This window comes from Mytilus californianus, unplaced genomic scaffold (genome assembly GCF_021869535.1).
Source record: "Mytilus californianus isolate M0D057914Y unplaced genomic scaffold, xbMytCali1.0.p SCAF_3, whole genome shotgun sequence".
Taxonomy (NCBI): domain Eukaryota; kingdom Metazoa; phylum Mollusca; class Bivalvia; order Mytilida; family Mytilidae; genus Mytilus; species Mytilus californianus.
This window is the reverse complement of record NW_026262679.1, coordinates 48909485-48937143: the sequence shown is the minus strand read 5'-3', so window position 1 is coordinate 48937143 and position 27659 is coordinate 48909485. Positions and strand designations below refer to the sequence as shown.

Genomic DNA, 27659 nt, shown 5'->3' with positions numbered 1-27659 from the left:
AAGTTTTTCAATGGTGTCTTCTTAGACTGCCTATTCTTATAATTAAATGTAGAAGAATAAGTAAGTGAGGTTTTTTTACAACATATAATTAACGGATTTAAAAGTCTTGCTGCGGTAGCAGCTCACTTCATAAACACAAAAGTTAACACCCTTTATTTTTAGTTTTGAAATATAGCTATAATTTATTTCCTGTAAAAAAATAAATGTTAACTTATTCAGCTTGAATAAATCCTTTCATACAGTAGTCAACATTTTGCTAAGTAGGGATTTGTCATTTCGTTTTATTTGAAGAAATCTTAAAGATCATAGTTTACACAATAAAGGCAACAACACTCTTTACTGTTCATCCATCATAATTTTTCAGTCAACAAACAAACTTCTGAAAAACAGATAAACACTTACATTCTCCATCACATTTATAAGTAAGGCGCTTTGTATTAAATCAATAAATAAAAAGAGCTTAAAGCTTTCTTATTCACTTTTACTACTGAAAATAATATCAAGACATTAAACGTTAATACATATTGATTGTCGATATCACCATTATCCAAAATACATAATAAAAATATTATAAACATGATATAAAAAAATAAGGATTTAATGTGGAATTATTGACAATCAAAACAACTGTCAAACAAATGTCGGTTAAAATCATGGAAAAATATTATTCCTGAGAAATATATGAAATCTTTCCTCTTTAATGCCCTAATGCACATTGTATGATATGCATCTTTTATCTCTTAGGTCTATGTAATGTTATATATTTATCTAGATTGATCTTATTTTCTATACCAAAACGTAATTCATTTTGTTTAAATTATTTTGATAACCAAAACAAATTAAGATATCAGGCTTATGATTTTGTATGCCAAATGCGCGATTTGTCTACAAAAAACTCATCAGTGACGCTCAAATCAAAACAGTTAAAAGGCCAAACAAAGTATGAAGTTAAAGATCATCCAGGAACAGTTAAGGTTATTTATTATTGAGGTAGAAAATCCTTAGTATCCTTAGTATCATCTGTAGTGCCCTAATGCACATTGTATATAATGCATCTTTTATCCCAATTAGGTCTATGTCATGTTTTTTATATTTAGTTTTTATCTTATTTTCTATACCAAAACGTAATTCATTTTATGTTAATTATTCATATACAAAAAAACATTTAAAATCTTTATTCGACCTGTGTGAAATCGAAGAAACATGTAAGCTTCAACGTCATCAATAGTTCGATTACATTTGTTATCTACAGAAAAAGTAAAAATATCTGAAATACAATCACAACGATTGAAGAAGGAACTGATGCAAGTATTTTCACCTAAAACATGATATTAATTTTTTGTTACATATTACTAGTTTGAAATAAGAAATACAGAGTTTGGGTTTTTAGTTTAAACATATTTTATTTGCAAAAGTAGCAAAAGGGATTGGACACAAGTTATAACAACATTATTGAAGTCCTCTTCCTAGAGCTTAGGTAAAACAATACATAGTCAATTACCGATATTTTGAAGAAATTATTTATGTCAAAAGGCCACAACTTCCGCAAAAATCGTCAACCGAAAAGAACTGTTACTTCAATGTTATGACTTAATACCAAATATATAATCAAAAGAATTAAACATAACGGATACTTTTCAAAACAGACTGACGGACGGATAGACGGAGTGCAAACCTATAGGCCCCTTCGACTTCCCAGGTAAGGGACTAATAAACATTTATGTAAATATAAGTGTCATGACATAAAATTATAATAAGTGGAAAGTTAACTGATTGTGTTGTACGGTTGAATACAACTATAACGAAATAAGCATCATATAAGCATGTGGTAGTTTCTCAATAAAGATTTTTTTACATTTAAAACGATTAACAAAATGATTAAGAGGTTAAACAATACTTACAAAAAAATACTATACATACAAATATTACTTCTCAAAATAAAATTACTTAAACATGATTTTTAAAAGACTGCTTCATGGGGATTAATGCCACTGTTCGTAAAGATTCATTATGAATCAGATTTAAATCAAAAACCCATGATACAAAATAAAAAACGGTATTTCTTTCATAATAGTTTAAGTTATAATTACTAATGCCCTGTATTGTATAAAAACAAAAGGTGAAGCACTGTTAATAACAAAAGATAAAACAGTTGGATTTCATGTTTCTGACTGATGAATTATATCAAAGTATACTGATGTCTTGATCGTAATGTATATACATCTAAAGGATTTAAAGAACTAGCATACACATGACGATTGGCAATACTCGTAACAGAAAAAAAAGGGGATAAGTAATCTGAAGAAAAACTTTAAAATAATAACCTATATAATGAAGGAAAGGTGCTTTTGTTGCTGTTCCTTGCCTTTAAATTTTTTTTTATTATCAAACTTAACATTTTCGAAACTTCAACTATTATCAATTTGTTTTGTATTCCCTGGTTTGCCATTGGGTAGCTTTAATAAGTTCTCGTTCAGAAAAAAGTCTTTATAAAAATATATTTTCAACATTTTCCACATGATATACATTCACAAATTTTGTACAATGTTGTTGGCATGTTTAACTTGGATACAGTTCAATCTGTCATTGAATACACTGATTATGATTTCTAAGAATACCAAAATGAAAATAGAAATTAACAATACAGTAACATCGCAAATCATGTTACTCATATAATCAGCAACCTTAGAAAACTAATTAAATATAATTGTGCTACAGTAAACAAATATCGTTGATGCATATATACAGCTGCCAGTGTATAAAACAATAATCATGTAAAACATTGATGTAATAATATACCACCATCCTCATCAAAGTCTGTTATTTGTATAACGTGACAGTAATACAGATGTCAAATAAGATTTTATATAATTAAACGTTGGCAAGAGAAAGTTACATCAAGTATCATTCAAACGATTTTGTTTGATAAGTAATTTCCAATTTTAAGCTGTTTAGGTCATAGCTCTGAAATGAAGCATATGTAAGATGGATATTGTATACACTATGAACCGCCGCGCAGGATTAACTTGCCCCATTCTTAAGTCTTTTCTGTTTTAATATAAATTACAAATATAGAAGCTTAAGCGATCGCATCTTTACAAAAGACACACTAAACTTCATAAATCAATAAATCCTATATCTTATGCAATTGGTCCAAAGTCTCGTATTTCACAAGGAGAACAAGGAATTGAAAACGATCATTACTCGACAATAAGCTGTAAAGACTATTAGCATGGCTGTATTTTAGGTCATCAAAATGAAATAAGGTATAATTGCCCGTACGGGTGTTGTTGCTTTAAAGAAGATTTTTAAAACATCACAGTAATGCATGGTTTCGAATAAAAGATGATACGTCAGTTACACATAAATACCATACAGCATGATTAATATTCATAAATCAAATCAAATCCAATCGTATAAAACAGACTTCTTTTTATCTTATATTTAAGGGACCACATTCTAGATTTAAAGGGATAGTTTATTATTTATGAGCTTAACTATACACACTTTTGTTTAGGAGGAAACTCAATGTAGTAATTAAGACACGCTTAGTAGACAAATGTTGGAATTGGTCCCCTTCCCCACAATTGTTTCGCAAGTAAATAACTGAATGTTTCTAGATCCACTTCTGTCTATTCAGTAAGATAAATACAAACTTATATCTTGTGTTAAATATCGTTACTTTTGTGTTTCAATTTTATAGTCTATATGTATTTATTTCCTTTAGAAAATTAGTTCAGTTTAGCTCCATGGCTTCATTGATTTGCCACAACAAGTTCGAAGTATGAGGTTTTAAATGCAGAAATTTACAGAAAACGCTTCGTCAAACCTTATAATATTAAGCTTGCTCCTTAAATATATAAGTAATTAAGTTTGAGAGATAGGAATGCTTCTTTTCGTGGAGTAAATACTAATTGAAATATGTTAAATAACAACTTTTTTTTCATCTGTGACTACTGCATTCAAATCAAAACAGTGCGGATTTAGTGTGATTTAAATGCTCTCATCGCTAAGACTTTTCGCTTCATGAGTGAAATCCGGATCTTCGTTATTTTCATTTGACTCGCAAGTATTCTCTGGAAGAAATTCACGATTAATATCGACCATTTGTTCACTAATTGCCTTTGACATCTCCGAGCTAGTTTCCGGTGGAATAAAACTAAAGTAAGTTTCCATCATTTCTTTCATGTCCGAATGACTTCGTGGTAGACTATATGAGTCAACTAAAGGAAAAGCCTCTTCATTACTCTCTCTGCTGGTTCCATTATTGTCAGTCTCATTTGGTATAACATGATCAGATTCAGATACTTCAGCAATACTAACATGTTCATTGTTTAAATTTGTCTGAGGATGACTTGTTTCCGAAGATATACATTTTGATACATCTGAAATATAATAATTGCATCATTGAAAACGTATGACACATTTGTTCTTTTAACAGATCATTATTTAGAAACAGTGCATTAACGATCTCTAACAATGTTTCCATAGGGAATAGGTTTTGTTCTATTTTTGGAATGTCAACTTCCATCCATTATGTATGAATATGTCATTTTCCAATTTGTAAATATCTGAATTTCAATCCTTGTATTAATGAATGAAACTTAAATGATTGAATATCCAAAATTGGATGAACATTGAAATAAGAAAAAAATGTCACATATAGAAAAACGTGAATTCAACTTGTTGAAATTTTGAGTGGTTTTTAATAAACCCTTGAGTAGTTCCTAGTTAAATATATTGTCAAAATTAAATTAAAAATTATTTTCTTATTTTGCAGTAAAACAATAACATGGCAATTATTTAATGTAGTTTACCTGAACATGAGCCATATTGCTTTCTGAATACTACGAAGGCACAAATAGATGCAAGCGTTAATAAACCCCCAACACATAACCATGCGATTAGATCTGTCTTTCCATTTTTCAATGAATTCCAATCTTTTGTCGAATCATTGTGATGTAAAGCTTCAATGATCTCTGTAAAAAGATGAAAGAATCCACTAACAAGAAATCATACAAGTTAAGAAAACTACATATCTAAATATAATAGTAACTGTGGTCCCATTCGAAATCATGACATTGATGTCTAATCTATAATCTGAACAAATCATATTCACATACTAGTAAACGTGTATGCAGTATCTCCTTATCGTGAACATTTCAGTTTTATGTTGCACCATTCCGGTAGTATCTGTATATGAAGTCTCACCGCATCCGTGTAAATTAGTGACGATGTGATTGGTATAATACTGTCACGTGGAAACCCCCTATAGATTCGTAAGCATTAAATTTCTTAATTTTATTTCAGACTTTTTTAAACAAGCATGACAGATGTCCATTTTGAAGGAGGAACATCTTAACCCTGAGCACACAACATCACCTTTAGTTTTTCGTAAACCGTTTCGTGTTGCTTTTGCTATCAGTTAAGGTTTTGGCACTTATTGATCTTGAAAAACCATGTTTTCATGTCAAGCATATATTAGGTCAGGCATTTATGGTTGGAGAATTTACATGTACCTATGGTTTATAAATTTGGTAATGTCTTAGGGCAGAACTTTGGAATTGTATGATGCCATATCAGCCATTATGACTTATCAACGGATTTTAACGGGAGCCTATCGATGGGTGTCATCAGTAAGGACAGGAACTTCTCAATCCTTTCGAGCACTTTTGTAAACCCCCAATTTTAAAGGCGGTTGATTTCTTTTATCTTTATTTAAAAGACAGAATATTTCGATAGGATGTGTTTATAGGACCGTTCTGTGTTTTCCTCTATGTTCTATTGGCCATGATGTTAACTGTCTTTTGATTTATTGTTTTAATGCCCTCTTTTGTATCAATAATCTTTTCAGTAATTTTTTATTACAAAAAAAGAAGTCTATTGACACATCCATCATTGTCCTTCAATTTTTGTTATTAACGAATGTATTTCATTTGATGTGTTTTTCTTCATGATTATTCCCTTCACCTACTGATGATAAGTCACATTCGTTGATGGCACACTCGAGGAAGAAAGGATAGGATGTGGCTACGACATGAAGAATATATCCCTTCCGGAAAACTTGAAATCACCCCCGGTTTTTGGAGGGGTTCGTGTTGCTCAGTCTCTAGTTTCTATGTTGTGGTTTGTGTAACGTTGTTTGACTTTTCGTCGTTTTTCGTTTTTTGCTATGGCGTTGTCAGTTTGTTTTCGACTTATGTGTTTGAATGTCCCTTTGGTATCTTTCATCTTTCTTTTGTCATATGTGACACAAATATTACATAACGGTAAACCCATTGATGATGGCGTCCGGGAAACTTTCGAAAGTATGACTTCAACTTTACAATTAAAATTGTTGGTCTAATAACTTCACTGAAAGCAGCAACCCTCTAACAAGAAAATCATGATAGAAAACACAAACCTTGAAATATTGTACCAATGATGATGCTCTAAGATAATACATAGTCATTTTTAATTCGGGCCAAATACTAAAATTATCATTAATTACCTTTACCGACAGAGCATTTCGTCGTTGCTGTTCTACACGGCACACAATGTCGGTCTCTCAGATGACATAAACATTTGGACGGAGAATAACCATAAATGTCTACTGGCGTTACCTGGAATGAAAAAAAAAGAGCAGTAAAAACTTCTAAATGATATTGTATTAATTCGCACTAAGAAGTATAATTGAATGTATTCCTACAATTTAGTGACTTTATGTGTTTAATTGTTAGTTCGGATTTTTACCATTTAAGTAATTGTGACTATTAATAAAATTTCCATGATTTATATTGCATCTATCTTATAATGTATTACAAAAAAATCTCATATAAGTAATAACAATCTTTAAATGTACTGTAAAAGCAAAGAGTTGAACATGTATAAATTAATTTCAGCTGATATGAATTTTAGTTGAAAGGGTAAAAATCGTAGACTGCTGATTGTGCTTTTGGAATACAGTTCAAATGATTGAAAAACCACAATATCAAATACGTGCCACACATGTAATTTCTGACAGAAAGGTTTAATTCATAATAAGACAAGCATTATAAAAAATATTAAAAATGCATTATGGCATTATGATAGCATATCAATAATGACATCAATTTATCTAGATTGGTGAATGAAACTATAGCTTTGCTTACTGACTTTATGTCAAAGAGGAAAGCATTTTTGAAATCTTACTCACTAACACAAACCTATTCATTCTAGTACACAATTACACCGAAACATAGGCAGAAAATTTCAAACTTATTGTCTTAAAGGAAATCAGATGGTATATTTATGGTATATGGGTAGTCTTTCACCAAATTGGATTGTTAAATAGCAGAAAAAAAGTCGGTCTAGATCTTTGATTAAATGTGCACATTTTGAGAGAGGAATGAAATTCATTAGTATAACTTTTCATCTAAATGAAGCAAAATTATGTTTTTCATCTTATTTTTACAAAAACATAATATTTTTTCAACTTCGTCATATAAGGGGAGATAACTCAGATAATGTAACGTTTATTAGGAATGTGTAGTGAATTTACTTATTTTGATTTGAAGCAAGAAAACGAGCCCCGTGACCCTAATTTTTCTTTTTATTTCTTCAGATTACAAGAGCTATCTTATAGAATCTGATCTTAAAATTGTATTGTTTAGTTTTCTTTCTTTCACACAAAATTGGATTATCCATGTAAATCTGACAATTTTGCACAACCTATAGCTTGAAAAAAGCCCCATGACCCAGTCGTTTGATCAAATATGATATAAACTACATTTTGGCAAAATACCAAAAAATTCTATCGATTTTAATTTAGACTTCCATCTACAATAATACTAAAGATTAAATTTTTGAAAACTATCATTCTGCATTGAAAATAATATCTTGGTGTAAATTAGATACATCTATGTGGACTAACGCCCGCAAGGAGTATCTAATATATGAATCGTCGTCCTATCTTGTCTTTTTAACCGGATTTCCAAAGGAAAAATCGGTTATTGATTTGGGGATGTACGGCGGGCGGTCGGGCGGGCGGCTGCCAAACAGTGTCCGTGCATTTACTCATGAACCGTTCAACCAAAGCTTGTTGTTACTGATGACAAAATGGAGGTCAATTTTGATATTTACGATTTTCAATTTCACCGTTCAGGAGTTATGGTTCTTGAAAGATTGAAAAATGGTGGTTCCAGTCGTGTCCGTGCTTTAACTCATGAATCGTTCAACCAAAGCTTTTCAAATTTTAATATGTTGTTACTGATGACAAAATGGAGGTCAAGTTTGATATTGACGATTTTCACTTTCACCGTTCAGGAGTTGTGGTTCTTAAAAGATTGAAAAATGGTGTTTCCAGTCGTGTCCGTGCTTTAACTCATGAACCGTTCAACCAAAGCTTTTCAAATTTTAATATGTTGTTACTGATGACAAAATGGAGGTCAAGTTTGATATTGACGATTTTCACTTTCACCGTTCAGGAGTTGTGTTTCTTGAAAGATTGAAAATTGGTGTTTCCGGTCGTGTCCGTGCTTTAACTCATGGACCGTTCAACCAAAGCTTTTCAAATTTCAATATGTTGTTACGTTACTGATGACAAAATGGAGGTCAAGTTCAATATTGGTGATTGTCACTTTTACCGTTCAGGAGTTATGTTCCTTGTGATATTGAAAAATGCCAGGATACAAATTAATGTTAAAAAATCCGGTTAACTGTCAGCTTTACCGGATTTCCGAAGGAAAACATTGGTTATTGATTTGGGGATGTACGGCCGGCGGGCGGGCAGCTGCAAAACATTGTCCGTTCATTAAAAACGCTTTGACGAAATCTTTTCAAATTAAGATATGTTGTTTCCTGTGACTAAATGAAGGTCAAGTTCGATTTTCACGATTTTAGCTTTTATCGTTGTTGAGTTGTAGACCTTTAAGTAGCGAAAAGTGATACTTAGACCGTTGTCTATGCAATCACTTGAAAACTCTTTGACGAAATCTTATCAAATTTAGATATGTTGTTTCCTGTGACTAAATGAAGGTCAAGTTCGATTTTCACGATTTTAGCTTTTATCGTTGTTGAGTTGTGGACCTTTAAGTAGCGAAAAGTGATACTAAGACCGTTGTCTGTGCAATAACTTGAAAACTCTTTGACGAAAACTTTTCAAATTTAGATATGTTGTTTTCTGTTACTAAATGAAGGTCTAAATCGATTTTCACGATTTTAGCTTTTATCGTTGTTGAGTTGTACACCTTTATGTAGGGAAAAGCGATACTTAGATTGATTTTGGCCTTTCCATTTCTGAACCCTACAAAAATTCAATTATTTGTTTTTATCCTGTTTTGGGGTCCAGATTTGCAAATACTAGTATCATTTTCATGCAGAAAAATTCGGTTTGCTGTCACTTTGACAGCCTCTTGTTCTAGTTTAATTGCCAAAACCTGAACTTTTTGCTGATAAATGATACTTCTATGTAAATAAGGAAGTAGTGTATTAATATTGCTACTGCAGGCAACGTTGTTGGAGACAAGCAATATATTTCTGTACCTGACCTCTACCTGACTTATGGAAGATGTTATACGAGCATCCAGACTTAGATCTGTATATCCGACTTCACTACTAACATTATTTGAAATGTAATTTGACACAATCATTTAACACTTTTTGAATCATTCAGGCTACTTTATTACAATATAAATATATACTTAGATTATCTTAATATATTCATCAACCTATAAACGACATGGGTGTTATTGATTGAATGATTGTTGGTTGCTTAACGTCCAGGCAAATATTACATGCATGTTCAGGGCGATGGGTGTTATTAAAAACAAGTCCGAGATATAAAATACCGTATAAATTAAATCTTTAATACGGCTTGTTTCTACCACGGAAGACATAGATCAATAGACGACAGTAAAGCGTATTGCCTGGGCTCAGGGCTATCAGGATTTTACCCGGTAATTGAACCAGCTTCTCATGTATATACAAAAACTAAAGAAAACAAGATAGGTTGAGATAATTCCATTCCTTCGTTTAAATAACAGTAGATTAAACAATTAAACTGCCACTGGAATTGTTGTAAAATTTCATTCCATTATTTCTATATACTGTCAACCAACTTATTTTCGCGCATATTTTATTTCGCGTTAAGATATTTCCAGCGAACTTCGCGATCTTCTTATTTTCGTGATATATTTTTTATAAAAGGGTTGATCCAAGTTTCACATATTCGCGACGATTTAAATTTGCGTTATTTTTATTCTCGCGAAAGTGGCGGAAATAAATCGCTCGCGAAAATTAGTTGGTTTACAGTATAATGTAATAACTTACCCATACTTCAATAAATTCTACTGATTTCGTAATACTGTAATTCTGTAACAAAAATAGCGATTCAGATAGGTTAAATTCAAGGTGTACGAGTAGAAATTGATGTAGCTCTATTGTTTTGTTGAAAATATGATACCGAAAGATATATACATTGTACTGGTATATATATGTACATATGTGGTATCAAAATCTTTGTTTGCTCACATTTTGATAACTTTTCAGCTGATAAATTTTGTAAAGTTTGATAAAAACTAAACTTCAGGCAAAATCGACCCAACTTTGGTTTTGGTAATTCCTAGATTTATTTTGGTTATAAAGGTCTTCATGTTTTTACATTTTATAAGCTGGACTATCTTTAAGCTCTGGACGTTCCTGGTGAAATATATCCGTACTTAAACAGCAATTGTTGCAATCGTAAACAATTCATCGCTATACAGATGTGACAAGGATTGATTGGGGGCTAGCAATATGACATTGTTGCTTGTACATTGTTGTCTTTGTCTTTTGTTTTTTTTATTATTCCATATCCTCCGTTTGTATATCTCTTACCTAAAGATGAACTCTCAATATGACAAGAGTGCTCGTTTGCGGGTGGTAAAATATTAATATTTTTTTACTCGAACTGACTTTTATCTATAACATCACCTTATGAACTTACCGTAGAAATGTAACCATTGGTGAAAAGATGAAGTTGATCACGATGAATACTGTACATGCTTGAATTAATGTTAATGTTGGCTATATCTAATTGAAAATCATCAAATATGCTTATATCGAATAATGTCATTTTAAAATCATTAGGAGGTATTTCAATGAAAATCTGTATTGAATTTGTCTCTTTTATAAATAAACATTCAATGTACTGGTCCCAGTTTCCAGAAAACAGCCGAAAATGATCTAAAATAAAAATAATCACATAATAATAACAATAATGACTATAATAGATAGAAGACAAAAAAAAGGTATTGTAATCAATCTCTGTGCAAATATCATTCAAATAAAAAATGAAGCATTTTGTTCTAAATCATAAGGCGAACTATGAAAACATTTTAGATTTTGGTGACCCTAAAATGGTTCTGCTTTGGAAGCGTTCTTTTCCACTTAAATCACCTTGCGATGAACTCTAAAATCTCACCCTTTAAAAAAATCAATCAAAATTAAAACACAAAATGGCATAAGCCACAATTATGAGATCGACTGCTGAAACTACACCTTGCGATGAACTCTAAAATCTCACCCTTTGAAAAAAATCAATCAAGATTAAAACACAGAATGGCATAAGCCACAATTATGAGATCGACTGCTGAAACTACACCTTGCGATGAACTCTAAAATCTCACCCTTTAAAAAAATCAATCAAAATTAAAACACAAAATGGCATAAGCCACAATTATGAGAACGACTGCTGAAACTATTTGATTTGCTGTAAAAAGGCTGCTGTAAGCCATATAAAAGATCGATCAACTCGAAACAAATATTTGTATCTATAAAAAAAATTTGCTAAAGGTTTCCAATATTTAATGTTAAGAAAGGAACGATTTGCAGCATAAAACAACCTATCACAATTGAAGTATTATATCTAGAATATTTCTCCTTTTCATTAAAGAAAGTTTCATATGAGTTGCAGAAAATGATTTTTACTTCTTTAATCAGATTTTTCGAAGGACCATTCGATTAAATATGAAAACTTCCGTTTTATTAGATTGTGTGGAAATGTAGTACAGACAGTCGAATATACAAAACTGCCAACCGAATTAAAAGCTCTAAATTTATCTAAAACATCCATAAAGTTTTTTAAACTTCACAAAATAATTAATCCCACTATTTTTACTTATTGAAAAGTCTAATAATATGTTTTATAATAGTAGTCAAGGAACTGGTTGAAAGGACAGAAAGAAACACTTGTGGAACACTTACTAGAAGCCAATATAAACCGATATTTGACGGGGCTTGTTCTTGCTTTTATATATATTCATTTGATAATGAACTGGAAGGTTTATGAACAACACTTAAAAAACAAGAGTGCACACGCTGAAATGTCTCGCCTGCTTTACTGACCATTTATTTCATGTTGAAAGTCTTAAAGATAAAGGTTTTACTTAAAGTTTCACATAAAAATAACATATTTAAAGGTCAATGACAATGAGGTCAAGGTCAGATGTATCCTGTCAGACAGACATATACACCTTACAATTGTTTTTATTTACCAAATATAGTTAATCTTTTGCGTATGGTAATTGAAAAACAGACCAAAACACAAAAACTTAACATTGACCAATGAACCATGAAAATGAGGTCAAGGTCATATAATACCCGCAAGACAGACATGTACACCTTACAATTGTTCCAGACACCAAATATAGCTGAACTATTCCTATAAGTATTTGAAAACCCCCCAAATCACAAAAACTTAACATTGACCAATGAACCATAAAAATGAGGTCAAGGTCAGATGATACCTGCAATACATCTTTTTTTTCACATTTTTAGCTATTATGTCTGTTTGTTTTGTTCACATATTATTGTCAATATAATGGAATTTTATGCGACTGTCATACAAGTGAGAGGTCTAGCTAGCTATTAAACCAGGTTTAATCCACCATTTTCTACACAAGGAAATGCCTGTACCAAGTCAGAAATATGGCAGTTGTTTTCCATTCGTTTAATGTGTTTGAGCTTTTGATTTTGCCATTTGATAAGGGACTTTCCGTTTTGAATTTTCCTTGGAGTTCGGTATTTTTGTTATTTTACTTTTTACAATTATTCCATTCGCCAAATATAGTTGACCTATTGCTTATAGTACTTGAAAAACAGACCAAAACACAAAAACTTAACATTGACCAATGAACTATGAAAATGAGGTCAAGGTCAGATGAAACCTGCCAGACTGACATGTACCCATAACAATCATTCCATACAACACATATAGTTGACCTACTCATTATAGTATTTGAGAAACGGACCTACTCACGTAACTTTAACCTTAATCACTGATCCATGATATGAGGTTGAGGTCAAGTAAACTCTCTCTGGCGGACATGTAGACGTTGCAAGCAACCCATATACCAAATATAGTTATCTTTTTACTCATATTAAGTGAGAAATTCACATGACAAAAAAAATACAATTTTTTTTCAAGCAGTCGCTGAACAATGAAAATGAGGTCAAGGGCAATGGACATATGACAGATGGAAACTTCGTAACATAAGGTATCTGCATAAAAGATATGAAACATCCAGGACTTCTACCCTCTGAAATATAAAGCTTTATACAAATAGTTTGCGCCGCCACCGCCGCCGCCGCCGGATAGTAATACCTATGTCTCCCATACTGAGACGAAACAAAAATACATCTTTCGTGTAAATGTGTATTAGGTAAATTAATTCCTTGAGAAAAACAAGTTCTGGAATGTGCCTCTTTGTTTAAATCCTAACTAGAGCACTAATGACGACTTTACGCTGCCGCACAAACCTTATTGAACCCCGAGGATTTTTTATTTGTCCTGATATTACATGAATAATGCTTTCATCCATGAATATCATTTGAATGGAATGCCTAAATATGAGAGTGATTTTTGGGAAAAACGTAGTGTAAATATCATATGTTCGATCATAATACACAGGCCACCTGGTTGCCAAAACAGTCGCCCTGACATTTGTTTTTAATCTTTGTTCGAAAAAGAGGCCAAAGTTTAAGTTAAACATCTTTTCAAATTTTAATATCAAAACCACCGAAATAAATAAAATCAATGAAGATTACAGATTTTATATGTATATGACTTTTTTGTGACTTTTTCAATGTTTCTGTCGGAGTCCTGAATGGGGCCTGATACCAGAAATGATTTTTTTTGTTTACATATAAACGGCATTAAGACTCATATAAAAGGCGTACCAATTCTCATTAAGAACATGCAAACCAAATATGTTGGTAGACGATTGTTCATGAAATTATATGGTATCTTCTTGAGTTTCACGATTGAAAATAATATTATAAATTCAAACGTCTCCCATACTATGACTTAATACTGCTTTCACGATATCAATACATTTTATTGTCCGCCAATTAATAAGAAATCAATGCACAAGGAGACTGTTTCCTATGGTGTGTAGTTACATAGCTAAGTGAATATGCAAACGAAAATTAATATGACTGAAAGACAATGTCAATTTATTTAAAATTCAGAACTAATATCAAGAAATCATAAATGATGCGATCAATAATCGTCATTGCCAGTTCAACATGAGAATAAGCCAATGTGATTTGCTGTTGTTTTTTATGGCTGTATGAATGATAGAACGACGAAAAGGAAATATTTCAATAAAAACAACGTTTTATTTAAAGTACATACATTCGGTATTAGTTTCTTTATATTAAGGACAGTTTGGAGTATCTTTTTCCTGAATGCAAAATCGTGAAGAATTTAAACAAATAACTAAGAAAAATTCTTCTATATCATTACGGATCTCTTCCAGGGTAATTTCTTATAAAGGCTTGATGTTCTTGTTTGAACGATTATAATACTTTATGATTTTATTATTTAAGGGTTAAAATCTTCTCCTTTTACGATCAATACGAGGTTGAACATAGGTATTTACCATAGTATATTGTGGAGGCATCAATGCCTTGAAAAAAGATTATTTATGAATACCTTGCTCATCTGCTTTTTCAAAGATCTTCCAATCTTTAATAAAATTCACGGTATAACAACTTAATGTTCGTACTTTGAGGTTCTAACAATATTGTGGCTTATTTGTGAATATGTAACCAAATTGTAAATGCCTTAAATTTGCTCTAAACTGCAATTCTACATGTTCTATGATAAAATAAAGTTAGATTGGGTTCTCCTCTTTAAGTAATGAAAAATGAAAACAACGGTTTATAAATTACATGTGTCCGATGCACTTTTCTGTATTTACTTTCACATCTACCCTCACCTTGTGACATAAATATGTTTCCCTTAAATTTTGTTTCATCATGTCTAGATTCGTCAAAACAGATAGAAAATATATTCAAAGGAGTAAGCAATCGACAAACAATTATATTTGTATATAAAAGCTTAAAAATTACAATCAATTTGTTTATAATCTTTCGAATAATGTTCAGTTTAAACAGCATTTATAGAAGTTTTACTAGTAATTTTTTAGTTAAATTATTGTTGATTTCTGAGCTAACGAACACATGTACAATACTTCGGTTTAGGTGTCATATCACCAATTTAAAAACCCCTATATATTCAACCTTTTTTTCAAATTTCACAGCCCTCTAAATATTTTACCTCAAGCTTAAATACAGGTTATATCATAAACTGTACAGGTATCATCTTTCTATATGCCTTTTTTCAACCAATGTTTAAAACTTGTAGTGGTACATGACGTTCCAGAAGTCACAAGTAAATTTTGACTCAAAATGGTCTATATGTATTTCTCATTCAGCAAAGGTTCATCTATGCAAATTTAGTTGCTAGTTAAAATAAACAGCAGCAACACAATGTTTTGTCAGAACAGGGCTATCCTTTCAATGTACTAAAGAGTAAAATAACAAAATACCGAAACTCCAAGGAAAATTCAAAACGGAAAGTCCTTTATCAAAAGGCAAAATCAAAAGCTTCAAATGGAAAACAACTGTCATATTCCTGACTTGGTACAGGCATTTCCTTGTGTAGAAAATGGTGGTTTAAACCTGGTTTTATAGCTAGCTAAACCTCTCACTTATATGACAGTCGCATAGAATTCCACTATATTGACAACAATGTGTGAGCAAAACAAACAGACATAATAGGTAAAAATGTCAAAATTGGTACTGCAGTCAACATTGTGTTATAATCTTAATCCTTATAAAAACAAATAACTATTTAAACAAAGAAAAACAAAATGACATAAAGACAATCTATAGAAGAAGTACAAAAGCAAAAATGAAAGAAAAGAATTTAAAAATATCCATAGAACAATAACACAATGACGGGATGTATAAATACCGAGCCACGCTTAAAGTATATTACCAAAAATGGACTAAACATTAAAGTTTAAAAATATACAAAGACAAAAAAGAGAACATTATAACACGTAATTAAGATGATAAACAACGTCAGTACCTAGAATCTATACTTTAAGACCATCATGTATTATTTGTGAAGTTGATACGGAATATTTATCAACAAGGTCTTGGTATCTTCCGATAAAAAAAAGGACGAGATGTTCTTTAACATAACCCTGGTTCATCAACTTTTTGCTCGGACACTGATGACGTTTTATAAAGTCTGAGTAGCAGCTGTAAGCTCTTGAATACCGAATAAGTTGGGAAATGTATATCCCATATGCAGGAGATGTTGGTATATTGCTGCTAAACGCTTATTGGTCGTACGTACTGGTTGTGTGACAATTTTATGGTTTCAAATAATGATACTGTTTGGTACGTGGCTGTGCGGGGACATTTGTCTAATCATCATGTTCATTTTATGAACGGGAAAAATGTATTGATTTTTCTTGCAATCAAGCCAATTGACTTCTTTTAAGCAAAAAAGAAAAATTTAATACTGATTTGTATCTTTGATGAGTTTTTTTAAAAACATTCGAACAAGTTAACGAGGGATGAATGACATTTTGTCCTTTAGGTATTTAACAGTGATTATTTCCTGTGACTGAATCATTTTTGATGAATCCTAAGAAATTCTTTCCTTGTAATTTACTTTATGTGAAAAGCAACTTTTCAGTTTTAATGTCTTGTGTATGTAAATTAAAAGATGAATAAAACCTGCCGAAAAATGTTCAGCTTTCCTCCTAAGAAAGTCGTTACATTAGAAATAACCGTAATTGTCACCTCTTTTTAGGTCTAATTTAGATTGAATAACTACAATTAAAACGTAGATAAAAGAGGCAAAGATACCAAAGGGACACTCAAAAATCATAAGTCGATGAAAAACCGACCATACCATGGCAAAAAAACCCAACTAAAAACCTTTGATTATTTTAGTGACAGGACATCATCTATATAACGGAAAGTGATGTTATGGGATAGTGCAATCATTTTTTATCCTTCTAGAGAAGCTCATGTATACAAATAAAGGAACAGATCGACATGGTAAGAAATGCCGATTGTCTGTTGAAAAACACGTCCTCCAAACTTTATAGATATGTCGTCGATTAAAAAAATCAAACAGCTTGATGATATCAGTGTTGCTTGAATAAAAATGTTTTGTTTTAAGAATGAGTTATCACTTCCTCAAACAAGATATTTGTATCTACGTTGATCATTCTTTTTTAATTTCTGTAATTTGTTTTTAAGAATGAGAAAAGAGACTAAGACTGTATGTACTCTCACAGATGTCTGAATTATTTTTATGTAAACATCCGATTCACACCCATAGAAGGTAGTTTCACAATAACTCTGAAGCCCGGTTTTGATTGCTTATAAAATATACATCAATAAGTTAGAAAGGGGGTTTGTATGGAGTATTTGGCAGAGCCAGCAATATAACGTTGTTTGTAAGGACACTTATGTAACTTTGGTATCCAGTACAGGGAATGAAGATCAAATTGTTCATCTTAGATTGAAATTCCAACGGAACATAGACCAGACCTAGTATTGTTCAGGATTTCCTCTATGGTAAGTGTCGATGGAGTATATATTGGGTTTCCAAATGAATATTCAATACCTAATTCCTTTATCAAGCAGTTTATGTAATGTAACTTACAAACAAAAATGATGTGGTTGTTTGCCAGATTGGACGTCATATTTGTCATGGAGGTACATATGCAACATCCAAGTCTATGAAAATAGATAAAGCACGAGTTTCTTACATTCTGATTTGTATCAACGACCTCAAAGCCATAAACGGACAGACGTCTTCTCTTTCGCGTTTACTCCCTCAGGCAAAGTTGACCTTAGCTCGATTCGGCTATTATATTAGTTACTTTTAGGTCATACAGCTCTTCAACTAACTCTGTTCTTATGAATTCGTGCCTTTCAAATATTCGGAAACACGCATCGGACACATGAGAATTATAAAGTGTCGTTTTCATTTTTTTAGCCACGAATAAAGAAAAATTGGAGGAGTCGTCACCAAAGGTAGGATTCTGAAGAGCAGTATGCAACCAACATAGATAAAGATACGATAATATAACCTTGAGACCACTACTATCCGAACCTAATGACACCTGGTTACGTTATCGTATATTTACTGAAGCTACTGAGAGCAAACAAAGCTTTATTTGTGATATATATGTTAAACCGTGTTTACTAAACACTGGACGGGGTGTCGAGAATATTGAAAAGTTATTTTATGTTGAATTACATTGTAACAATGTTTGACTCCTTAATCAAATTACATCTTGGTAAAAATGTGCAAATTGAAGATGTATGTATTTCACCATATTTTAATTAATAATCTTACACCATACATTTGACTCTGTAAATATACTAGTCAACAAAATGAACGATACAAGGCAATACACTTTCCTTATATAATGACATTGAACAATGATGCAAGCGTTGTGGTGCTAAGCATACCCCACTCGTAATTCAAAGCATCCGAAAACAGGAAGTATGTGTCTATCAGCTCTTTTAAACACACACATGTTACAGTTTATCACTATTGAGCTGCTGACAAGATATGAATGCAATTTGTTGAATTGTTTCTGCGAAAATGTGACAAATGTTTTAAGTTCATTAAACATATTGAAAATATTGAAAATTAAAAAATCTGAAAACAGCAAGTAGTTATCTGACATTTCCTAAAAATGTTTTCAAGCTATAACTCATCACTGCTGAGCTAGCTACTGACCAAATGTGAACAGAAGATTCGGAGAAAAATATTCGACGAAAAAATTTAAGTTCATTCAACCTATTGGAAAATTAAAAGTTTCGGAAACAGGAAGATCCGAAAAGTGCTTCCAAATTACGACTCATCAATATTGAGCTGATGACAAATTATAAAGTCATTCTGTTCAGTAGTTTCTGGGAAAAGTGGGATGAAAATATTTGTTGAACGACGGGACGGACGAACGGACGGACGAAAGAACGAACGAACGACCGGAAGAACAAGGAAACTGCAATATAGCCCCAATTTAAGAGTGTGGGTTTGATAATATAAAATGAAAGAGATCAATATTTACACAGCATTATAATGCATAAATATTGAAGTATTAATTTTTTCTTATTGATAGTTGATCATCTTTATAAACGAAAAGATAATAAATCATAACATGGTAATAAATGCTTTGTGCTTGATGCTGAAGCAGGTGGTTTAGATATTACACAGTAATTTCTTCTTCTTTTTTATCAATAGAATGGTGCTTTTATGTTGTTATTCGTCAGTTCATTGTAAATTAGAGGCAACAGAAGTTTACCATTGTTCAAATCTTATTAATCAATTTAAAAAATAAAAATCAAGGTAAGAAACAAACGCTGAAGGGATCTAATAAACTCAAAAAGAAACGAGACCGGGGGCGTCGACAGGGGGAGAGTCTCCTGCAATGCATGTATCACCCGCAATGTAAATCAACACTCAGTCAAATTGTAACTATCGGAAATAGGACACAATCCGTTTTACAGATCAGACGACTATTTTTGTATCTTAATAACTATAAAATGTGAATTGAGTCACCGACTTATCGTAGCCAATTCAACCAATTCGTGATAGTGACCGTAAAACTTTATCTGTTGAGTCGATGTCAGATGTTCTTCCATATAGATCAAATCTGCTTGTGCAGTTTTTTGTGGCAAATAAGTTTAAAATTAAATTGTATTTATATCTAAGCATCAATTTCATATGAATTTAGATTAAGCTTATTTTTTTCAAATAAAAGCAGATCTTTAATAAGAAACCAATACACGCAACTAAAACAACTAATAACCGTAATAACAACATCTATTGTTCTTTACATGTTAGATATAATATGCAAATTAAATGTTTTTTTCATAGCAAATGAAACATACCTTATAAGGTACTTTTATTCTTATGTACTGTTTTATATAATAACCTTATTACATACTGATAACCTACAGTCAAAACAAGAGGCGGAAGATACCAAGGGGATATTCAAAACTCATAAATTGGACAGAATCTTACAACGCCTTGGCAAAAAAGACGATGAAAAGACAAACAAATCGAAATAACACTTCATAGAGAACCAATGACTGAGCAACAAAAATCCCACCAAAAACTCTGGGTAATCGCATGTGCTCCGGAAGGGTAGACAGACCCTGCTTCACTTGTGGCATCCATCATTTCGCGTGGAGAAGAGTGAGAAGCGTAAATCCGTTAATTCGTGTTATATATCCGAATGTTTAGTTTTGCTAAAAAATTGTAAAAGTGATATTTTTATACAAATATATCATAAGCGACTTATACTAGACGATGGTGTCTACAGTAATTTTGCACCATTTGGTATTTTTGGATATTTATCATTTGTGCCAAATTTTATTTCAAAGGTATCAATTGCATCATCTTTGATGAGTTTTGTGCCAAAATTCGGAATTCGCCAAGTGGATCCACCACTGGTAATTTCAGCTCTTTACACGGTACAATCAACGATTGAATCCATTTGTAATTCAAAAAATTATTTTCAAGTTATAAATTAAGGTTCGCTTGTTATTCAGCAGGCTAAATAGTTACCATCATGGTTGAAAGCGATGAATTCATAATAGGCTTATCTGAAGGCAATATCATTAAAACATTTTAGGACAATTTATGTTTCAATAAGATATTATTACAACAACCAAAATTTGTACATCTTTTTAAAAAAAATCTTCAATATCTATGTTTAAATTATCATCCACAGCTTTGAGTTTGGATCAGTAGGCGACTTACTTTATAAAATAATACTCAAAGAAATCTTAGTATCTGTAACTCGAACCTGTGGTCTGCCATATTTGTAGAATTAAAATGCTGATTTAGTCGTAACACAAAGGCTTTTATACCCCCGGCATAGATTGCATAACCGTATTTGACACAACTTTTCCAGAATTTTCGGCCAATAATACTCTTCACCTCCGTATATGATTTTGGCTTCCAACTGTTTTTAATCGAGCCCCAATGATGAATCTTACGTAGATGAAACGCGCGTCTGGCGAACCAGATTTTTTTTTATTATATGTTTGTATAAAAATAAGAAGATATGATATGATTGCCAATGAGATTAAAACAGGTATAGGTTATGCGGTAAAACGTTTAGGTTTCATATTCATGTGGCGGTCCCAAGTAAAAGACTTCATCAGTGGTTTTCTTTAGTTACATCTCAATGTGTTTGTCCTTTAACTAGATTATTTGTGTTTGTGGCAACTGTTTGCTTTTTGGTATCAATCTTATCCCTTTTTCTAGGCAGTGGCGATTTAGATCTTGTCATATTGTAAAGAAAATTACATTGTCTGCTGTTAGAGACATAAAGTTTAACGGTAGATATCTTTTCTGTTAAGAAATCATATTGTTTCATAAATAATGACGATACCAAAGCACTACCTATTTGAAAAAAGATGCCTACGGTGATTTTACATTTCAAATATAGCTTTCCGACCTAATGGTAGTAATATAAAACGTATGACATTAAATTCATGTGAGCAATTATCATGCAACTCGTTAGAAGCAACGATTTGATCTAACGATTGAATATATTTTGAGAGGGTAAAAATCCGCGCTTTCTCGTTCTGTAACTAAGGTACGCGTCATTTAGAATTCCTGAACTTAGGCGAGTGAATAATTATGAAAATCTTCTTTTGTCAATTATATTTCCTTCTGCAGCCTTCACAAAGCCGCAAAAAACTGAAAATGTATTGTCTTAAGGCTTAATGCCGGAAGTGTACCTATGACTTTAAACTGTTTTGTGACAAAAGACGATAAGAGATCGTTTTATTTGTCAGATTTTTACGCGGAAGTGAAGACTAAAATGGACTATTTTACGCGGAAGTGAAGACTAAAATGGATTATTTTAAATATTTTCCATTTGAATGCAGGTAATGCACGCAAATGCTTCAGTGGCAGCATGATTTAATTGTTACGTTTTGCTTCAGTTACTATCCTGTTCATTAATTAGGTCATTTACCAACACCAAGGTAAGTTGGTCTAGAGCATACTTGATACTCCATATATGTTTAAAAATCTAACTTCGGAAATCTAGAGTGCACGGTGCCAGATCTGATATAATATTGTAATTAGATATACTTTCGATGACTAAATTTCGATAATTGCTTCCGACGATAACTAGAGGCTCTAAAGAGCCTGTGTCGCTCCCTTGGTCTATGTGCATATTAAACAAAGGACACAGATGGATTCATGACAAAATTGTGTTTTGGTGATGGTGATGTGTTTGTAGATCTTACTTTACTGAACATTCTTGCTGCTTACAATTATCTCTATCTATAATGAACTTGGGCCAGTAGTTACAGTGGAAAATATTTTGTAAAAATTTACAAAAATTTACAAAATTTATAAAAATTGTAAAAAATTGACTATAAAGGGCAATAACTCCTTAAGGGGTCAATTGATAATTTGGTCATGTTGACGAATTTGTAGATCTTACTTTGCTGTACATTATTGCTGTTTACAGTTTATCTCTATCTATAATAATATTCAAGATAATAACCAAAAGCTGCAAAATTTTCTTAAAATTACCAATTCAGGGGCAGCAACCCAACAACGTGTTGCCTGATTGGTCTGAAAATTTCAGGGCAGATAGATCTTGACCTAATGAACAATTTTATCCTTTGTCAGATTTGCTCTAAAGGCTTTGGTTTCAGAGATATGAGCCAAAAACTGCCTTTTTCCCTATGTACTATTTTTTAGCCATGTCGGCCCTCTGGTTTCGTGGGCGGGGTCATCGGACACATTTTTTAAACTAGATACCCTAATTATGATTGTGGACAAGTTTGGTTACATTTGTCTTAGTAGTTTCAGAGGAGAAGATTTTTGTAAAAGATTACAAAAATTTACGAAAAATGGTTAAAAATTTACTATAAAGGGCAATAACTCCTTAAGGGGTCAACTGACCATTTTGGTCAAGTTAACTTATTTGTAGATCTTACTTTGTTGAACATTATTGCTGTTTACAGTTTATCTCTATCTATAATAATATTCAAGATAATAACCAAAAACGGCAAAATTTCCTTAAAATTACCAATTCAGGGGCAGCAACCCAACAACGGGTTGTCAGATTCATCTGAAATATCCGGGGAGTTAGATCTTGACCTGATAAACAATTTACCCCATGTCAGATTTGCTCTAAATGCTTTGGTTTCAGAGATATAAGCCAAAATCTACATTTTACCCCTATGTTCTATTTTTAGCCATGGTGGCCATCTTGGTTGGTTGGCCAAGTAGTTTCAGAGGAGAAGATTTTTGTAAAAGTTAACGACGACGGACGACGACGGACGACGACGACGGACGACGACGGACGACGACGACGGACGACGGACGCCAAGTGATGAGAAAAGCTCACTTGGCCCTTTGGGCCAGGTGAGCTAAAAAGTATCATGTAAAAGCTTGTGGAAGATTGTTATATTAGCTCAATCCTGTTGAGCTGGAAAGTTCAGACAATCATGATGTTTATATCATATCACCAGTCATGAACAACTGAAAAACTGAAACCAAACTAAAGGTACCCGAAAAGAAAAAAAACCTTAAAAATTCTTCTGCATCAAAATGTCTAACTCTCAAAAAAATCACAAAACAAAACCTGACGTAAATTAATCTTACAGCGAAACACTCTACTTACTGTACTATACTACTATACTTTTGTGGAAAAGTTAAACTTATCATTTAGTGTTTTTGTAAATGTTTTGATGTTCAGTGGAACTGGTTGATGAAGTTATCAACAATATTTCTTCAAGCCGATCATAAATGTATCAAGATATTATAGCAATTAGCTGTTTCTAGGGTTTCTAGACCTTCTTCGTCATGTTGTGTCTGGCGGAGAGTCGTCTTAAGGGCATTTTTGTATTTATCAAGAACTTTCAGAGAGGAAGATTTTTAAGTTGACGGATGCGTGGAGACAGACGACGAATGGTGCACATCAAGTGATAAGAAAAAATCAAACATGCCCTTTTGGCCAAGTGAGATAAAAAGCGATTGGTTTTAGTTTTGTTATTTTTGTTATATTTTTCGAGTTTTTCATTTGAAAATGTACAATATTTTTCAAACATTGTTCTTAAATGCCCAGTTTAAACTTTCTTAAATCGAATTTCTACAAACCAGTAAATTTAGTCGTGTCCACATCTGTTTCCAATCTGTGTGTCTGTTGTTGAAACGGATTGTAGCGAGGTAAGTTGTATAGAAGGAAGCCATAAGTAGACATCGGCTGAACACCATCTATCATGAGGTAAAATGTTTCCTACAAGAACAAAAGTTGATATGGAAAATCATGATACAATGTTGTGTTGTTATAAATGAAGAATTACAATGTTTTTGTTGTTATAAATGAAAAATATTTAAGTACTATTTAGCAGTTGACACGGTCTAAAAAAAATTAAAACCAAGAGATCTTTATTTCTTTTTTAATGTACAACACAAAGGTATAACTTTTTCAATAAAGCTGGGATGAAATTCTAGTTAATTACATATAATAAGAAAATGAATTCTATATTAAAAAAAGACAGACAGAAGAAAACCCGACGAAACATTGCAAAAGACGAAAAAAGACAAAAAAGACGAAAAACACTATACTTAAAAAATAATAGACTGACCAATCAAATCATCAATAATTTAATTGAATTAATTTACAGGTTTAAAAAAAGTTCAATAATTTAAAAATTGTAGGGGCCAAAAAAAATAAGATGATTGCTAATGACAAACAAAATCCACAATAGACCAGATGACGCGAATTTAAACAACTATAGGTCAACGTACGGCCTTAAACAATGAGCAAAACCCATGCCGTATAGTAACATATAAAAGGTCCCGACATGACAAAATGTAAAACAATTCAAACTAGAAAACTGATTTATGGTGAAACAGCAACGAAAAATAATATGACTGACAGCAACCAAGGACGACCACTAATTTACAGGATCCTGACTCGGGACCGGCATATACAGAATAAGACAGAACTGAACATGTTTACACGTCGCTCAACACTCTCCCTGATCTGGGAAAGTTGTGTAACAGTATATTATATGCACAATTATTTAAAATTCAGTTTGAAAGGGCTTACACTGCTTAGACCGGTACGAGGCACAAAAACCAACTAACAAAAAGACAAAAAGATAAAAAGACACAAAGTACCGATATAGAGTGATGTCACTATGATGTCAAATCCATGTAGAAATTGACTTATTTGTGTTAAATTTACTATTTTATACATAGTTTTTGACAAAATAGATATGAACAACAGTTACCCAAAAATATAGTTTACACTCGTTAATATCGGTGTAAAATACATCTTGTAGCAAAATGTCTTTTTGGGTAAAGATGTTGCTCATACCTAAATATAAGTGACAAAATCTCAAAAGGGTTCTTTTCTTTTTTTACAATTTATGCAGTTTTGAATTCAAGAATTTAACAACCCTAATGCAAAAATAGTATACAAAATATAAATACTGACACATCTGAAGGAAGTTATTTGGTAAATTAAAAATACTTTTTTTATTTTTGCATTCATGGGGCCAAAAAGGATGGCATTATTATACCTTCACCTTTATTTTGATTCAAGTTGATCAGAGACTTACGAAAATATCAGAGTTGCACAATATGTTGCTCGCTATAATGAGGATATATAATATAATATATTGACATTTTCCACAAATGTGCAATCACAATAATTAAAGACTTAATATATTAAAAGGTACATTTTTCCAAAAAAAGTACTCTCAGATCTGTACTTTGTGTCTTATTTGTTGTGGAGGATGAAAGAATACCCTGCAACATTCGGTCAGTGTTTTTGTAAGTTGTTTTTCTGCTTTGCATAGATCTGATCAGTTGTGTCCTTTAATAGCTTTCTATGCTGAATGGGTTTTGCTCATTGTTGAAGGCCGTGCTGTGACCTATAGTTGTTAACTTCTGTGTGATTTAGTCTCTGGTGGAGAGTTGTCTAAAGAACACAGAGGTGCCTAATTAAATTTCTCCTTTAAACAAAATGAATAAAATCAATGTTTATGAACACATTCTGTGGAACTGCAAATCTCTTGGTCACTAAAGCTAAGAGATTTTGAATATATAAATAAATGGAGAATGTTTCCATGAGACACAGATGATGCCCTGCTTGCATATAACGCTATAAAGGGCCATAACTAAAGAACTGTAAAAGTGAAGCCACCTAAATTCGAACTTGATCTGAGTTTTGTGGTAATCAGCATTGTATTTAAGTTTCATAGCATTTGGTTGAAGCAAACTGAAGTTACAGAATGGCAACGAAAAATCAGCAATTTTTCAATATATAAAGGGGCATAACTCTAGAACGGTATAATTGACGCCACCCAAATTCAATCTCGATTTGTGTTTTGTGGTAATAAGCATTGTATATAAGTTTCATAACATTTGGTTGAGGCAAACTAAAGTTAAAGAACGAAAATCAATTTTGGGACGTACGTACGTAAAGACGGACAAGGGTAACACTTAATGCCCCATCCGCTGCAGCAGGGTCATAAAAATGTCATGTGTTCACAAAATAATTGATTAAGAATTAATCAACAATTTCGACGAACAACAAAACTTCCTCATTTTCGACGAAGATATTAGCAAAAATCCTTTGCATATGTAAATTTCAATGGTCAGAGATAATAACTGAAGAAGGGGGTAACAATTACTGTACAATCTGTTGAAAAGTGAAAAAGATATCTATTGTTAGGTATATTATCCCCAACCACCATACCAAAAGCCGATATTCGACTCTGTACAACCCGATAAAAAACTATTATGAAAGTAGTACACATATAAATTATATCTTCCAATTAAACTTCATGATGCTTCAATGTTCAGTTGCCCAAAAATTTCGAAATATGAAAATCAGAAGAATTGATGATGCATTAAAAGGGACAATAAGTGATTAATCGTCCACGATATCAGGATTCTTTAAAAATTGTACAAGTTTGAATATACTGAAACTTTGTAATCACGAAACGAAAGCGTTGTTTTATATATTTATGATACCTTCAAGTTAATAATAATAAGGTATCGTACTTTAATATTTTTTTACGATAGTGCTGATGCCGATGTAGCAAAATGTGTCCTAGAATACAAGATGATCAATATGAATTTCCTATGATCTTACACTTTCGGCATATCCATTCTATCCTGATAACCAGTTCTTACACACATTACAAGGTTTAATTATCTCTTTCCAGTCGTTGTAATATATTTTAAGTTGAATTATAATTTTTATTCACCTTTATTAGAAAATACTATGCCAAAGACTTAAATATTCTAGACCATGTCAGAACTTTTAGGAAACTAT

At 32.0% G+C, this 27659-nt stretch overlaps 1 protein-coding gene across 1 annotated transcript in view; it reads right to left on the bottom strand.

The window, feature by feature from the left end:
• Positions 1 to 465: 465 nt before the first annotated feature.
• Positions 466 to 27659, bottom strand: part of LOC127734757 (uncharacterized) — a 63474-nt gene continuing 36280 nt past the window's right edge. The window contains exons 5-10 of the mRNA XM_052244765.1: positions 24464 to 24602; positions 10943 to 11181; positions 10288 to 10329; positions 6491 to 6602; positions 4818 to 4979; positions 466 to 4385 (exon numbers count right to left, since the gene is read on the bottom strand). Coding sequence (XP_052100725.1) covers positions 3994 to 4385; positions 4818 to 4979; positions 6491 to 6602; positions 10288 to 10329; positions 10943 to 11181; positions 24464 to 24602 — 1086 coding nt within the window. The 3' untranslated portion in view covers positions 466 to 3993. The remainder of the gene's footprint in view (positions 4386 to 4817; positions 4980 to 6490; positions 6603 to 10287; positions 10330 to 10942; positions 11182 to 24463; positions 24603 to 27659) is intronic.